This window comes from Schistocerca americana, chromosome 3, assembly GCF_021461395.2.
Source record: "Schistocerca americana isolate TAMUIC-IGC-003095 chromosome 3, iqSchAmer2.1, whole genome shotgun sequence".
NCBI classification, from domain to species: Eukaryota; Metazoa; Arthropoda; class Insecta; order Orthoptera; family Acrididae; genus Schistocerca; species Schistocerca americana.
Genome location: NC_060121.1, coordinates 374,636,702 through 374,653,647, shown reverse-complemented (window position 1 = coordinate 374,653,647; position 16,946 = coordinate 374,636,702). Strand labels below are relative to the sequence as shown.

Below are 16,946 nucleotides of genomic sequence, written 5' to 3'. Positions count from 1 at the left end.
TTGTGGGACCAAAATAAATCCTCCGAAATTTTCCTTACCCCCTCCCAGCGGAAAGGGTGAGCCGCTGGAGGGTACCAACACCCAGTCTAACGAGAGGCCTCGTGTAGCCAGTCCTGATTGAGTCACAAGTAACAGAATGCATGCTGTTTCGCAGAATGTGTTTCTTATCATTAAAAGAAAAGAGGGGATTTTGAAAAAGTTTCGCCATTTTATATACAGAAATGCTTAGAAGGCATTGCTGCACCTTAAAATCTGTTAAACGCTTGCGCAATGGAACCCTACTGGTTGAAACATCTAGCTCTCAACAAGTCAAGAACCTTCAGAAAGCGCAGTGCTTTGGGGAGTATGCAATAGAAACTGAATTGCAGAACACCTTGAGCTACAGGGCGCTATCCGTAAGGCGCAGTCTTGGGCTGTAGCGCATGGGTTTCAGTTTTCGGCAGCCAAGACCTGCGTTATGCATTTCTGCCGGCGCCGAACAGTCCATCCTGAGCCGCGGCTTTATCTTGCCGACGAACTCCTTGCTGTGGTGGAGACCCACAGGTTTTTGGGGGTGGTTTTCGATGCCCGGTTGACTTGGCTGCCTCATATCCGGCAGCTCAAACAGACGTGTTGGCGGCATCTCAATGCACTGCGATGTTTGAGCCACACCCGCTGGGGAGCCGACCGCTCTACCCTGTTACGGCTCTACCAGGCGTTAATCCAGTCCCGTCTGGATTATGGGTGCCTGGCATATGGCTCAGCATCCCCGTCTGCGTTGCGGGTGCTGGACCCAATTCTCCACAGCGGGATACGCCTTGCCACTGGTGCTTTCCGCACCAGCCCTGTGGACAGCTTACTCGTGGAGGCAGGTGTCCCTCCACTGCGGTTCCGACGCCAACGTTTGCTGGCCGCTTATGCTGCCCATGTTCTAAGCTCGCCCGGGCATCCTAACTATCGTCTCCTATTCCCGCAGTCGGTCGTCCATCTGCGGGAACATCGGCCCCGGTCGGGTTGTCCGATCGCCATACGCGTCAAGGAGCTTCTCTCCGGGCTTGGGCTTGTCCCTGTTCCACCTCCTTTCCGGGCACCTCTGCATACACCCCCGTGGTGCGTTCCTCGCCCTTGCCTTCGGCTCGACTTGGCACAGGGCTCGAAGGACTCAGTCCCTCCAGAGGCCTTCCGCCGCCGCTTTTATTCCATCCTGGCCACGTATCAGGGCTCTGGCATTGTTTACACCGACGGCTCGATGGTTGCTGGTCGAGTCGGCTATGCGCTCACTCTAGGGGACCATTCCGAACAACGTTCCTTGCCGGCTGGCTGCAGCGTTTACACTGCTGAGCTGGTCGCCATCTTTCGAGCCCTAGAGTATATCCGCTCCTGCTCAGGTGAGTCCTTCGTTATCTGTAGCGATTCCCTGAGCAGTTTACGAGCACTCGACCAGTGTTTTCCTCGTTCCCGTCTGGTGATGGCTATCCATGAGTCCCTGCATACTCTTGCGCGTTGCGGCCGCTCTGCGGTCTTCGTGTGGACCCCAGGCCATGTTGGGATCCCCGGCAACGAGAATGTAGACCGGCTGGCGAAAGAGGCGACTAGTGCACCATCTCTGGACGTTGGCCTCCCGGAGACAGATTTGCGAGCGTTCCTCCGCCGCAAAATTCTGGACCTTTGGGACACTGCATGGCGCGCCCTGCCTTCACGCAACAAACTTCGGGCCATCAAGGGGGCTACCGGTGTGTGGCGCTCCTCCTTGCGGGTCTCTCGCAAGGAGTCTGTTGTCCTCTGCCGGCTGCGCATTGGGCACACTCGGCTTACGCACGGCCACTTATTGCGCCGTGACGACGCGCCTCTATGTCGCTGCGGCTCCGTTTTATCCGTGGTTCATGTTTTATTGGAGTGTCCGTTTTTAGCCGCGCTCAGGCAGTCGTTCGCACTGCCTGACTCGCTCCCTGCCCTTTTAACAGATGACTCGGCTATGGCTGACTTAGTTTTACGTTTTATTCGGGCAGGGGGTTTTTATTCTTTAATCTGAGTGTTTCTGTTTTTATCTTATTGTTTTGTGTTGATTCTGGCCTTTGGCCTCCGATTTTAAACTGATTTTTTAATGTGTTTCAAGTGGTTGGCTTTTCCTTTTTTATTTCTCTGGTCGGCCAACCACCGTCACACTCTGTGTGCTTTTAGTTCGTTTTGTCTGGTCTTTGTCTCAGTTTCTCTTGTTCAGTGTCGTCTGTGCTCTATTCTGTTACTCGTTTTTTTTTTTATTCTCTGTGGGTGTTTTTTTAGTGCTTGGACAAAGGGACCGATGACCGTAGCAGTCTGGTCCCTTCAATCCCCCAAACCAACCAACCAACCACCTTGAACTACAGCAAAGGCGTAGTGACTTGCAGGGATCTAGTTGACATTCCCCAAGAAGAACCGAAAGCCAAATGGTCGTGGGAAGACATTCTCGATGTGCAACATGTTATGAAATTGGTGGATGGCAATCTTGTAAAGTCAGATTCTTTTACCCTCACTTTTGACAGCAGCAAACTACCAGAGCATGTGAAGACAGGTTTCCTACACCTCAGTGTACAACCTTATTACCCAAATCCAATACGGTGTTTTAAATGCCAGCGTTTTGGCCACACTACTCTGAGCTGTAGAGGAGAAGCCGCCTGCATGAAATGTGATAAAGCTGCCCATGAGGGAATTGGTTGCTTGTCACCTCCAAAGTGTGGCAGCTGCTCTGTGAGGAACAGGGGCTGCAGAGTTTCCCTTGAGGAGCAGAAGATCCAGGAGATCAAAATGACAAAGCGCATCCCATATGGTGAAGCCAAAAAGTTGTACAAATCCATGCAGCCACCCATATTTGCTGAATCCTTTTCTTCTGCTCTGACACAGCCAGTCCTGAAAACTGATGCTGCTACACAAATGGAGTTTGCTACTGTCAGCACCAGCACCTGTGTTAGTCAGTGCACATGTGCTGCTGCAGATCCTTTGAATCCTGCCCCCCGTACTTCAGAGAAGGCTGTGGTTGTTGACATCATGGACCTTCCTGCCCCTCCACAGGTCAAGTCTTGTGCACTGCCCAGCACTGCTACACCCCCTACCACTTCTGAGACAGTGGCACCAAAGCCGTCTCTGACCAAAAATTCAAAATCGCAGTCCAAGAGTCACCCCCTGAAGGAGACAGTCGGCACACAGTCTGATGATGTCGATGTCATTCTATCTGATGGCACTCTCGAATCTTCTTCAGAGGCAGTGGGGTTGATGTCGGACTGGAGCAATCATCTCACCCCAAAACTGGGCCTCCACCAATTGTGGGGCCCGACTTCCCTGGCAGAAAGTCAGGATGAAAGTACTACCACTCTGATAGATGGCTCCCATTATATATTATACAGTGGAACATGAATGGATTAAGGACACATGTGGAGGAACTGAGACTCCTTGCACAGCAACATCCCCTGTGCTTGCGTTTACAGGAGACACATTTAAAAGCATCTGATGCTTCTGTACTAAGGGGATATACACTACCAGGTGTACCGGTATGAAATGAACATTTTTTTGTGAAAATGAAACACTAATTTTGAATTGAAAAGTAAAAACATTTTATTCAAAGTACTGACCATTGCTTTCTATACATTTTGACCACCTTTCTGGCAATTTTTGGACACCACGCCAATAGAAATGTTCATGTTTTGAAGCAAACGAATCGGACACCCAATTTTCGACTTCTTCGTAGGAATCGTAGTGTTCCTCAGCCAATGCGTGTCCCATTGATGAAAGCAAATGGCAGGCGGAAGGGGCCAAGTCTTGTACTACATCAGGTGGGGTAGCAGCTCCCAGCCAAGTGTTTTGATTGTATCATGACCCAGTTTTGCTTTGTGTGCAGGTGCATTGTCATGTAAAAAAAATACTTTGCCATGTCTTCTGGCCCATTCTGGTCTTTTTTCGATCAATGCATAGTTCAAATTGATCATTTGTTGTCTGCAGCAATTATTATTCACAGTTTCTCCATGTTTTAGAAGCTCATGATACACCACACCTTTCTGATCCCACCAAACACAGAGCATTGTCTTCTTGCCGAATCGATCTGGTTTTGCAGTCGATGTTGAAGGTTGTCCCGGATTAACCCACGATTTTTCCCATTTAGGATTCTTAAAATAAATCCATTTTTCATCGCCAGTAACAATTCGATGCAAAATTGATACCGAGCGAGGTGGCGCAGTGGTTAGCACACTGGACTCGCATTCGGGAGGACGATGGTTCAATCCCGTCTCCGGCCATCCTGATTTAGGTTTTTCGTGATTTCCCTAAATCGTTTCAGGCAAATGCCGGGATGGTTCCTTTGAAAGGGCACGGCCGATTTCCTTCCCAATCCTTCCCTAACCCGAGCTTGCACTCCGTCTCTAATGACCTCGTTGTCGACGGGACGTTAAACACTAACCACCACCACCACCACCGTAAAATTGATTTTCGTTCATGTCTTTGAAGCAAAATTTGACATATGGTTTTTCGGTTTTGCATCTGTCTTTCATTCAGTACATGTGGCACCCATTTTCCACACATTTGGATCTTTCCCATAGCTTTCAAATGGTCAGAAATTGTTTGTTGTGCAACGTTAGCATTGCTGCCATTTGCTTCTGACTCAAAGTATCATCTTCCTCCAATACTGCTCGTAATTCGGCGTCTTCGAACTTTTTTGATGGTCTTCCACGTTCTTCATTTCTTACACAAAATCATTATTTCTGAACCGTTGAAACCATCTTTTGCATGTTGCTTCTGATAGAGCATGATCACCATATGCCTCGACAAGCATTCCATGCGACTCTGCAGCACTTTTTTTCAAATGAAAACAAAAAATTAATGCTTTCCGCAAATCGTCACTTTCTGGTACAAAATTCGACATTGTTAACATGATGAAAACATATGATGTTTGTTCCATGACTTGATGCATACTAAATATCTTTGACAGATGTCATACCAACCAAACAAAAAAAAAAATGAAGGCTCGTTCACAACAAATGTTCCCTATCGACACATTTGTATCTTAACACTCATTTCATACTGGTACACCTGGTATATTGCAATGATGACCTGACTGGGGAAAGGGCCAAGGGAGGGGTTGCTGTGTTTGTCAGTAATAGGCACCACTCCTCTGCTCTTCGTCTGGATTCTGACCTGCACACAGTTGCATTTGAAATTCATGCACGTTGGAGGTTTACAGTTCGCTCTCTTTATTTACCTCCACTGGATGCAGTACACTCTGAGGCTTTCACAGATCTAATGGAACAACTCCCCCGACAATTTCTCCTCCTGGGAGACTTAAATGCCCATCATGTCCTGTGGGGCTCAATCTCTTCTTGCCCTCAGGGTCGAGTCTTGGAGAGCCTACTGACATCTCGAGAGGTATGCATCATAAACACTGGTATTCTGACTCATTTCTGTGCTGCTACTGGGTCATTCTCACCCATTGACCTATCTCTTTGCTCTCCAGCCCTCGCCAACTCTGTTCATTGGTAGGTCATTGACGATATCCATTCCAGCGACCACTTCTCCATCTGAATTCATCTACTGGATGGTGTGTTGCTGGAACAGAAGCCACCATTATGGATGATAGACAGGGCTAACTGGATGCTGTTCGGCCAGTTGGCTGTGTTTGAACAGCGATACAGCATCCGGGAATGGGTGGATCACATCACACATATAATCCATCATGCTGCTGACCCATCCATACCAAAGTCTTTAGCCCTCTTAAGAGGCGACCTGTACCTTGGTGGAAAGACGAGTGCTATTCAGCCATCCAGGACAGGCCTGCAGCTGTTAGAAGATTTAAATGCCACCCAACAGCAGACAATCTCACCACCTTTCAAATCACGAGAGCCAAGGCTCACTGTGTCATTAAGGAGAGCAAACAAAATCATGGCATGAGTTCCTGGACTCCATCAACCGTTCCACTTGTTCCACAAAAGTATGGGAAGCCATCCGGAAGATTTCCAGTACACACAGCTGTTTACCAATAGCAGTAGTGCTGAAACAGGGGTGCCTCCGAACAACACCCAGAGACATTGTTCAGACGCTGGCTGAGCATTTTGCACAAACTACTGCCAATGCAAGCCAGGACCCGGTGTTTCGTCACTACATGCGACTGCAGAGAGGACAAAGTTCGACTTAAGGTCCAACAGTTCTGAGGCCTACAATTCCTCATTCTCGATGTGCGAGCTTGAATCGGCGCTGACTGAGACACTGCACCCTGTCACAACCACACCCAGTACTGCACGCTTCAACATTTGCCAGTGACATCCAAGGAAAGTCTACTAGAATGTTTTAATCTAAGGTGGCAGACAGGCTATTTCCCCAGCTCATGGAGGGAGGCAATTCTGATCCCTCTCCTCAAGCCAGAAAAGGACCGCACATGTCCCAGTAGTTAACAGAGCATCGCGTTAACGAGCTGGTTGTTAGAGACCAGGCAACTCCTTAGCCGCTCTCAGTGTGGATTCCGAAGATTTCGATCCACTGTCGACAACCTGACCATCCTGGAGCTATTCAGCAGGCTTTCCTCCATGAGCATCACTGTATGGACATTTACTTTGATATAAGTAAGGCATACGATACTAATTGCAGACACTGTATTCTTGCACTACTGCATCAATGGGGCTTTTATGGCCACCTCCTTATTTTCATTCGATCTTTCCTGTCTCAGCAGTTTTTTAGGATCTGAGTTGGTGACACACTGTCTGATCGATTTGAGCAGGAGAATGGTGTCCCTCAGAGCAGTGTTTTAAGTGTTACCCTGTTTGCCATAGCCATCAGTTACAACTTAGAGTCTGGCAGTTAGAGGAGTGGGCTGCAAAGGTGGGTTTTCAGTTTTGTGCCGATAAGTCTGTGTGTTCAATTTAATCATTCTCGTCACCTTTTTAATTTGCATGCCTTAAAGATGGGGAACACCATCCTACATTTTAGAGACACATTGCAGTTTCTGGGCCTCATTTTTGACTCCAGGATGTCATGGTTGCTGCACCTGCAAGACTTGAAAGCCACAACCTAGAAGGCACTGAACATCCTCAAGTGCCTTAGCCACAGATATTGGACAGCGGACAGGGCACATCTCCTCTAGTTTTATCAGGCTTTTGTGTGTTCGTGGCTGGACTACGGGTGCACAGTCTATGGTTCAGCGAGGCCCTTTCATTTGTGGATCATTGACACTGACCACCATGAGGGGATTCGGCTGGCCGTTGGTGCCTATCGGACCAGTCCCAAACCTATCCTCTGTGCTGAGGTGGGGGAACCGCCATTTACCATCTGGTGCCAGCTCATGGTGAGCCAAGCGTGTAAGTTCCTCGCAGCTCCAACTTCACCTGCACACCGTACTGGAGAGCCTTTTTTCCAACCATCCACGAGCCACGATGCCATTTGGGATCTGCGTGCAGCATGTGCTGGAGCCACTCAGTGTGGTGCCAGTCCGACCCCAAATCCATGGTTTTAGCCAGGCCCAGAGTGATTTTAGATTTGGTGCCTTACAGGAGAGATAGCACTCCTGCTTCCATTTTTAATGCCTTATTTTCTGCCATTTTATCTGACCACCATAACCATGTAGCTGTTTTTATGGATGGGTCTAAGCAGGGTGACTCCATTGGCTGCTTTGTCATTTTCCTGGATATTGCCCTCAAGGTCAGACTGCCTCCCGAATTTACCATCTTTGACGCAGAATTACATGAGATCTTGTGGGCACTGGAGCAGATGAGACATTCTTTCAGTTTTAGATTTCTCGTCTGTTCAGATTATTTGAGTGCCCTTTACTCTCTCCAATGTTTGTACCCAGCAGATAAAGTGATCCATACTATTCAGGATGCCCTCCTCCAACTACAGCAACTGGGGAAAGAGGTGTCTTTCTGCTGGGTACCAGGGGACATGGGAATTGTGGGGAACAAAAGGGCAGATCGAGCTGCCAAGGAGACGAGTTGAGATTGTCAGGTCTTTCAGTGTGCTATCCCCCTGCATGCTCTCACCTTGCTGTTGAGGTATAAAGTCTTGTGTCGATGGGAAGACGAGTGGCTAGAAGTGACCGACGACAGCTCCATATCGTCAAGCCCACAACTCAGCTGTGGAGTACTTTCTTCCAGCCACGTCAATGGGATGAGGTCCTACTTACTCATCTTCGCACAGGCCACAGCCCTATGATGCATAGAGTTTTTCCTCTGGTGAGAGGGCCCTCCAGTGTGTGGTGCTTGTGGCATGCAGATCACTGTGTGCCACATTTTATTGGACTGCATTTTATCTACTGACTAGCGGAACGTGGCAGATTTTCCGGCAGATCTGCAGTCTATTTTATGTACTGATCAAACGAATGTGGTTCGCGTTTTATAGTTTTGTGAATTGTCCAACGTATCTTAACAAGATTTTGGGAGGTGTCAACAGGATGACTGGCTCACCCAAGTTTTTTGTAAGTGGTCAGCCAGTCATATTTCCTTGTGCGTTTCTGTTAGCTCTCTGTGTTTTGTTTTCCCTCTGTTTTAATTCCTTGATTACCTGTCTTCTATCCTCATTGGGTTTAGTGCATGTGAGACAGAGTGGCTGTGTGGTCGTTTGGAGTGCATGCTTGTACGACAATTTCTTCTCCACATTATTTGTTTTAGTAAGTGTCATGGTGCTGATAACCTCGCCGTTGGGCGTCTGATCAAGGAGTCATCTTGAAGTCGCTGATTTAAGCTACGTGTAGTTCAATTGTGGTTCCTGGGTATAAGAGAGATAATTGTATTTTAGTTGTAGCTTCTATCACATGCAAGTACACCTATTATCTGCTGGAAAATGTATGAGATAATAAACTAACATGTAGGTGACATATACAATAACTAAAATAGAATTATCAGACAGTGTAAAGTCCGTGATGGAATAATGAGTCCTATTCCCCATCAGGTTTCGACTACCTCTTGTTGTGCCGTGAAATGAGAAATGTTCCACCCACTATCCTTCCCACCCCTCCCACAGTGGGATACTGCCACCCACCAAACCTGCACAATATCCTCATCAATCCCTACACAATGCCGGCCAAAGTGGCGGTGCGGTTCTAGGCGCTGCAGTCTGGAACCGCGAGACCGCTACGGTCGCAGGTTCAAATCCTGCCTCAGGCATGGATGTGTGTGATGTCCTTAGGTTAGTTAGGTTTAACTAGTTATATATAGAGGGTTTATACAAGGGCAATGTACTTGAGGACAATATTATGGAAATGGAAGAGGATGTAGATGAAGATGAAATGGGAGATACGATACTGCGTGAAGAGTTTGACAGTGCACTGAAAGACCTGAGTCGAAACAAGGCCCCGGGAGTAGACAACATTCCGTTAGAACTACTGATGGCCTTGGGAGAGCCAGTCATGACAAAACTCTACCATCTGGTGAGCAAGATGTATGAGACAGGCGAAATACCCTCAGACTTAAAGAAGAATATAATAATTCCAATCCCAAAGAAAGCAGGTGTTGACAGATGTGAAAATTACCGAACTATCAGTTTAATAAGTCACAGCTGCAAAATACTAACGCGAATTCTTTACAGACGAATGGAAAAACTGGTAGAAGCGGACCTCGGGGAAGATCAGTTTGGATTCCGTAGAAATGTTGGAACACGTGAGGCAATACTAACCTTACGACTTATCTTAGAAGAAAGATTAAGAAAAGGCAAACCTACGTTTCTAGCATTTGTAGACTTAGAGAAAGCTTTTGAAAATGTTAACTGGAATACTCTCTTTCAAATTCTGAAGGTGGCAGGTATAAAATACAGGGAGCGAAAGGCTATTTACAGTTTGTACAGAAATAAGATGGCAGTTATAAGAGTCAAGGGGCATGAAAGGGAAGCAGTGGTTGGGAAAGGAGTGAGACAGGGTTTTAGCCTCTCCCCGATGTTATTCAATCTGTATATTGAGCAAGCAGTAAAGGAAACAAAAGAAAAATTCGGAGTAGGTATTAAAATTCATGGAGAAGAAGTTGAAACTTTGAGGTTCGCCGATGACATTGTAATTCTGTCAGAGACAGCAAAGGACTTGGAAGAGCAGTTGAATGGAGTGGACAGTGTCTTGAAAGTAGGATATAAGATGAACATCAACAGAAGCAAAACGAGGATAATGGAATGTAGTCAAATTAAATCGGGTGATGCTGAGGGAATTAGATTAGGAAATGAGACACTTAAAGTAGTAAAGGAGTTTTGCTATTTAGGGAGTAAAATAACTGATGATGGTCGAAGTAGAGAGGATATAAAATGTAGACTGGCAATGGCAAGGAAATCGTTTCTGAAGAAGAGAAATTTGTTAACATCGAGTATAGATTTAAGTGTCAGGAAGTCGTTTCTGAAAGTATTTGTATGGAGTGTAGCCATATATGGAAGTTAAACATGGACGATAACTAGTTTGGACAAGAAGAGAATAGAAGCTTTTGAAATGTGGTGCTACAGAAGAATGCTGAAGATAAGGTGGGTAGATCATGTAACTAATGAGGAGGTATTGAATAGGATTGGGGAGAAGAGAAGTTTGTGGCACAACTTGACCAGAAGAAGGGATCGGTTGGTAGGGCATGTTTTGAGGCATCAAGGGATCACAAATTTAGCATTGGAGGGCAGCATGGAGGGTAAAAATCGTAGAGGGAGACCAAGAGATGAATACACTAAGCAGATTCAGAAGGATGTAGGTTGCAGTAGGTACTGGGAGATGAAGAAGCTTGCACAGGATAGATTAGCACGGAGAGCTGCATCAAACCAGTCTCAGGACTGAAGACCACAACAACAACAACAACTAGTTGTAAGTTCTAGGGGACTAATGACCTCAGTAGTTGAGTCCCATAGCGCTCAGAGCCATTTGAACCGTTTTTTGATCCCTACACAACCCCTACCCTGACCCGTTGCCTCATGGCTCATAGCCTTGTAACAGACCTGTCTCATATGTCCTCCCACCACCATCTTCTCCAGTCCAGCCACCAACACTACCTATCCAGTCAAAGGCAGGGCTACCTATGCAACCAATATCATGATCTACAAACTAGCTGCCACCATTGTCTGTTTTCTATGTGGGCATGAGTAATAACAAGCAATCTGTCCACATGAATGGTCACTGGCCAAAAAACGGCTGGGCCACCCAGCTACTGAGCACACTGCACAACACAACATATTTCATTTCAGTGATTGCTTCACAGCCTGTACCATCTGCATCCTTCCTACCAATACCAGCTTTTCTGAATTGTGCAGATGGGAAATCTCCCTACAATATATCCTGTGTTCCCTTAACTCTCCACCTCATCCCTGTATGCTCCTGCAAGCAGTATTTTACTGTCCCCCACTGCTATCCTACTATCCCTCCCCCTCCCTGCCCCAACCTCCCCCTTACCCCAGACATGAAGATAGCCATCTGACTGAAAATAGTTGTGTACAAATAAATAATCCTCACACGACCGGAAGTTGTTTTTTTATTTATTAGTTATCATTAACGGTCATATTTTCTGTTGGCTGTTCCCTTTCTACTGTTGTCATTACTTTGTCTCAAGCTTTTTTGTGTTTTGTGCCTATAATTTAATGTACAGTTAATGTCATGTTCTATGATTCGGATTAAATACTTTTTTAATTTCCTATAACTGTGTATGTTGCACATTTGTTTATAGGGAGAAGCTTGAAAGAATGTTTAGCACTTTACCTGCGTATGAAGGACACTGCCTTTATGGGAATTCGACCGTACAGTAGTGAACCTCTTGAAAACATCCTAAAGGAATGCCTAGGCACAAATACTGTCATGGCAGATATTACTCATCCAAAGTATGTAAATGCTATTATCTGCAGTAAGTAACCTAGAATTAATATCAGATATTAAAAATTATTGCAGCAGGAACAGTACTATGTCTCGAAAATAGAGATTAATACTTTCATGTTTAAGTTGTGGGTTCTCTTTATCAGATGTGATTTTGATTTTAGATAGTATTAAATCATGTACTTTGTGACTGCTAATGAAACTTACTTCATATTCTTATCTTCTTCATTTGTTATTTTGTTAGTCTCAGATACATTTCATTCTGTGCTTGTATAGTACAAACTGTATTCATTCCTTAAAAGGAAGATTGGGGTCAAAACACAAATGTGGCGGGCATCTGTTTGAGCAATTGGAAATATTAACCACAGCCTCATGGCACATGTGTTCCTTTATGGAATTTGCTGTCAACTTTCCATTGCATTTCAAGGCTATTAGCAATATTTAAATAGACAATACTTGAAGAAAAAATAGTTTTCAGTTCCCTCCAGTGAATCCAACTGTGACACAGGAAAGAGTGAGGTAGACAGTTATTACAGTTCTTAGCAATCTTCCTATGGATATAAAGTATCTGAACAACATCAGAAGTTTCCAGAATGAGATTTTCACGCAGGAGAGCTTCTGTAAAGTTTGGAAGGCAGGAGACGAGATACTGCCAGAAGTAAAGCTGTGAGGACCGGGCGTGAGTCGTGCTTCGTTAGCTCAGATGGTAGAGCACTTGCCCGCGAAAGGCAAAGGTCCCGAGTTCGAGTCTCGGTCGGGCACAAAGTTTTAATCTGCCAGGAAGTTTCAACATCAGAAGTGAGAAGTGTTTTTAAATGTAGATTGATGTTGTTTCTTTCTAATAATTCTTTTTATACTATAAGGAATTCTTTAATAGAAATGAGTAGTCAGCTACAAACATGGAAATTGCTGCTGGTATATAGCAGTACAACACTTTAAACAATTCTGTTCAGTCTTTTGCATGATGTGTTCCTGATGACAACATTTAACATGAATATTATCACAGGAACATGGTACTATCTGATAAACATATTCTACTAACGTTTTTCCATATCTGTGTAGAGTCCACATACTATAAAACACATACTTTGTAGTACTTGAACTGTTGTGCTTGTGTATTGCAGAAAGTAGAGAAGAGGACTTTTGTAGAGATGACATTGTTCCTCTGATCACATCATGCCACCTCAGCAAGATTGAACAAATGAATATCTTATGCACATCTTAAACAAATACGCATGGTTTAAGTTATTAGTCTGATATTAGTGCATTATTGAATTACATCACAATAGCAAAGGTCTGAGAATATTAGCAACCAACGATTGTTTAATATTGTATGTATTGATATTGAACTAAGAGGAGGATAGATTGCTACTCACCAAATAGAGGAAACGTTGAGTGTTAGACAGGCACAGTGAAATATTTTTGCCGTGTCTGCTTGTGACTTGACATCTCCGCATATGATGAGTAACAATCTATCCTTTTCATAATACTGCCATTGAAATTTCCATATGTACAAGCAATATATCATAAGATATTTAAGAACCTTCCAGGAATGATAAAGATAACTGCTGGTGATTGGCTTTGAACCACCCGCAGCATGGCAAGCAGTGATGCTGACCAATGCAGCACACGGAAGGCACCGAGATCATGGCATTGCTCCTTCTCCTTGAGGAACACTGTGACCTGCTGATACAGAAGTCCTCATTGCAGCCTCCTACAGCTCTCTGAATTTAGATCTTGTCACTTGTCTTCTGTGTCGTGGCACTGGTGGGTCCTCACATTCTGGTTATGTTTCTGCATCGTTTTCACTGTGGTGAACATGGAAGGTAGCCCCTTTCATCGAAGCTTCATTATCATCGAGTGAGTCATTTGTTTCCATCAACCTCCCATTGTTGGTTGGCACCTCTGGAGTGTAATAGGGCATCATATACAGGCCATGGATGATGTCGCTGGCTTTTGTTTCCTTGATGAATACTCATAATCCTCAACTTTGTATGTGATGTTCAACAAGCAACAAAGGATATGATACACCCAAAAGCAACACTTTAGTAGATTTCCCTATAGTCGCACTTTCCATATGGGCACAAAAATCCATACCATATCTGCCAGGATGTAACTCACTCACTAGTGCTTCGTATTATAGTGCTCTTGGTTTTTGTACTGGGTGTCCAGGGTCTGTATCTGATCCAGTTGCCTTGATTGTTCAGTCTTGGTGATGAGGTTTCGTGTAGTCATCCTGAGTACTGTCCAGTTGAAATGGGAAATTGTTATTGTTTCAGGCTTGTGACTATGGGGTAGAAAGGATTACTTGAAATCTGTGGTGTATTATTTTGCTGTGTTGTATGCAAATGTCACAGTGGACTGTATTATATCCCAGCCCCTCTCTTCAACATCTATGTACATCTACAGCGTGTCTGCCAACATTGTATTAAAGTGTTCTAAGAGGTTATTCATCAGTGGATTGTAGGTATTAGTCATCCAGTGGATGATGTTGCGACATGAATTCTTTTTTAACGTATTTGATGCAGATTTAGAACACTCGATACAAAGACTATATCAGATCATGGAAATGTGGCACATGCCACTCAACTTGTGCAGAAAATTCAAGAGAGATTAATTATAGGCCTTGTAAAATAGAGGAAGACATGGAAATAATTGGAATAATTACCTGCTGACTTTAGAAGAAAATTATCAGATATACAAAAGAAAGGCAGAAAAAAAGCTACTACTAAATGACAAAGTGTATATGACTAACCACTTACTATTTACACTAATCGGTAATATAATATACAAATATTCCAGTATATAACAACAATAACAAAATTTAAAAAAAAAAGTGAAAACTCACTTTCTCACTTTCTCATGTGCCCACCTGACGTCGACACACTTACAGTGAAACAAAAAGCAACTATAAACAAAAACCGAGGAAGATGGCAACACTTACAAAAGCAAATGACACTCAGAACACAGAAAATGGCAGTTTAAGCATTATTTTAAAAAAATTCTACGACTACACAAAAAATTGGATCTTTCAACCAGTTTTTCACATGAGGGAAAGCTGCTGGGTGTACAGTTAATGAATTATAGACTGATGTGTAAGTATAGTTCCATTTTATAATAGAAACTTCCCTGAACTGTTGTAATTCTGTTACCTATATATGACAGACCGTGTGAGCATTAATGTTCTCAATGAAGTTTTTCCTATCCGGGTGATTTCCAAGAATGGAGCAATTGCTTGCCCCCTCCATTCACCTGACCTTACAGCTTGTGATTTTTTTCTTATGGGGTTACCTTATGCCAAAGTGTATGAAGAAAGATCTCATAACATTGGTGATCTCAAAGCAAGAATCCGGCTGGAAATCGAGAGAATTCCTCAGGGTATGCTCTGTCATGTGATGGACAGCTTCGGAAATCACCTGCGAGAATGCCACGATTGAGAAGGATGCCATCTTGTTGATGTTATTTTTGAACAATGAAAAAAATATGTTGATGTTTCTTAAATGCTTTTTAATGTAGAATAAGATTGTATGAATAAAATTTTGATATCTGCATCCATGTTTATTTTACACTCATTTAAAAAATGAAGATTTGACTGTCGGACCCTGTATAAGAATAAAAATAAGAATAATTTGTGCTGCTCACTTACGATCATCTTGTAGACATCTGTTTAAGGAGTTGGGCATTCTGACTACTGCTTCACAGTATATTTGTTCCCTCATGAAGTTTGTTGTAAATAATCCACTACATTTCAAAAGGAACAATGATGGACATAATTAAAATATGAGAATTACTAATGACATTCATTAGTCTGCATTAAGGTTGTGTTTAGAATGAAAAGGAGTGCTTAACGCTGCTCAAAAGTTTTTGATCACTTACCCAGTGATATAAGATGTCTGACAAACAGCAAAGTAAAAAATGAAAGCAAACCGAGAAGGTTTCTCCTTGACAACACTTCCCATTCCATAGAAGAATTTCTGTTACTGTAATGTGTGAAAGTTGGTGGATGGGAATTACCAACTCACATCTGTTTTTAAAAAAGGAAAAGAAAGAAAAGTAGAATGAAGAGAGAGAGAGAGAGAGAGAGAGAGAGAGAGAGAGAGAGAGATTATAAATGTCAGCATGTAGCCATGTTTACTAATTGATTTGCAATGTGAATGTAAAATGATTAATTCTACATTACAATTTATCATGCAAAATGATCCATGTAATACGAAACTAACTGCATGCAGTGGAGTGTGCGCAACTGAGCTTGCTGTTATGTTTGTTTAGTTGCACAATGTTGTGTGCTGTTATGTTGATGTTTATTTGTGTTCTTATATCAGCCTGTTATATCTTAATCATCATCCAATCCAGCCTTGCTGTTGACCATAGAATAGATTGTGAAGTAAGTTTATTTGCAAATCCTTGAGATGCTACTGAATTTTTCACTTTGATCTTGTCTCTTTGCTTATTTTCTGCTGTTGGATTTGTAGGCAATTGCTAAGGTATTGTAACTCACAGTATTCTGCTAGATAAATTGAAGTTTTATGGTACTGATGGTATAGCCAACCAATGGATAATATCATATCTAGCCTGAGAATGGAAGTTTTTCACTTAGTTTTTATGTTTTGACTTTCATCTAATAGTGCCATTAAATGGAATCCGTTTTATACTAGCAAAGAGTGCTATGACAGAACAAAACCAAAGATATTTTTCAGTCTCCAAACCTGCTGACATTACGTTTTGTCTGTCTCACAGCTGCATTTCGAAAACTGCAAATTCAATTTGGAAAGTACATAGTTTTGTGAAATTTAGTATTAAAACATGTACATCTTTTCCCCTCTTTTCTTTCCTGTGATGCACTATACGCATATGAACTGTGCGTCCCACTCATTAACTGTGCACATAGATTGCTGAACACTAGTCCCAATCTGAAGATTTTTTTAGTAATAGCACACCACATATTTATAAATTTTGTAGAGGATAAGAATGCATTATAAAAAGGCAGTGAAATGAAAACATGATACATGGAAAAAAGTTTGTAAACTGTTTATTATTTGAAAAGCAGTGAACTTAACTCTTAACACATTCATCCCAGTGAGAGACAAGATGGTCAGTGCCTTAATGAAAAATGTTTGCAATTGCCTATGGAATGGGCGAGCACAAGTTGCCCAGATTGTTTTGACTATGCTGGAAAAGTTTCGCTGGGAAGCCCTTACACATCCTC

General features: G+C 43.4%; 1 protein-coding gene across 1 annotated transcript in view; it reads left to right on the top strand.

The window, feature by feature from the left end:
• LOC124605794 (85/88 kDa calcium-independent phospholipase A2-like) overlaps window positions 1–16,946 on the top strand; it is a 170,782-nt gene that overhangs the window by 101,132 nt on the left and 52,704 nt on the right. The window contains exon 8 of the mRNA XM_047137686.1: window positions 11,598–11,748. Within this exon, the coding sequence (XP_046993642.1) occupies window positions 11,598–11,748 (151 nt within the window). The remainder of the gene's footprint in view (window positions 1–11,597; window positions 11,749–16,946) is intronic.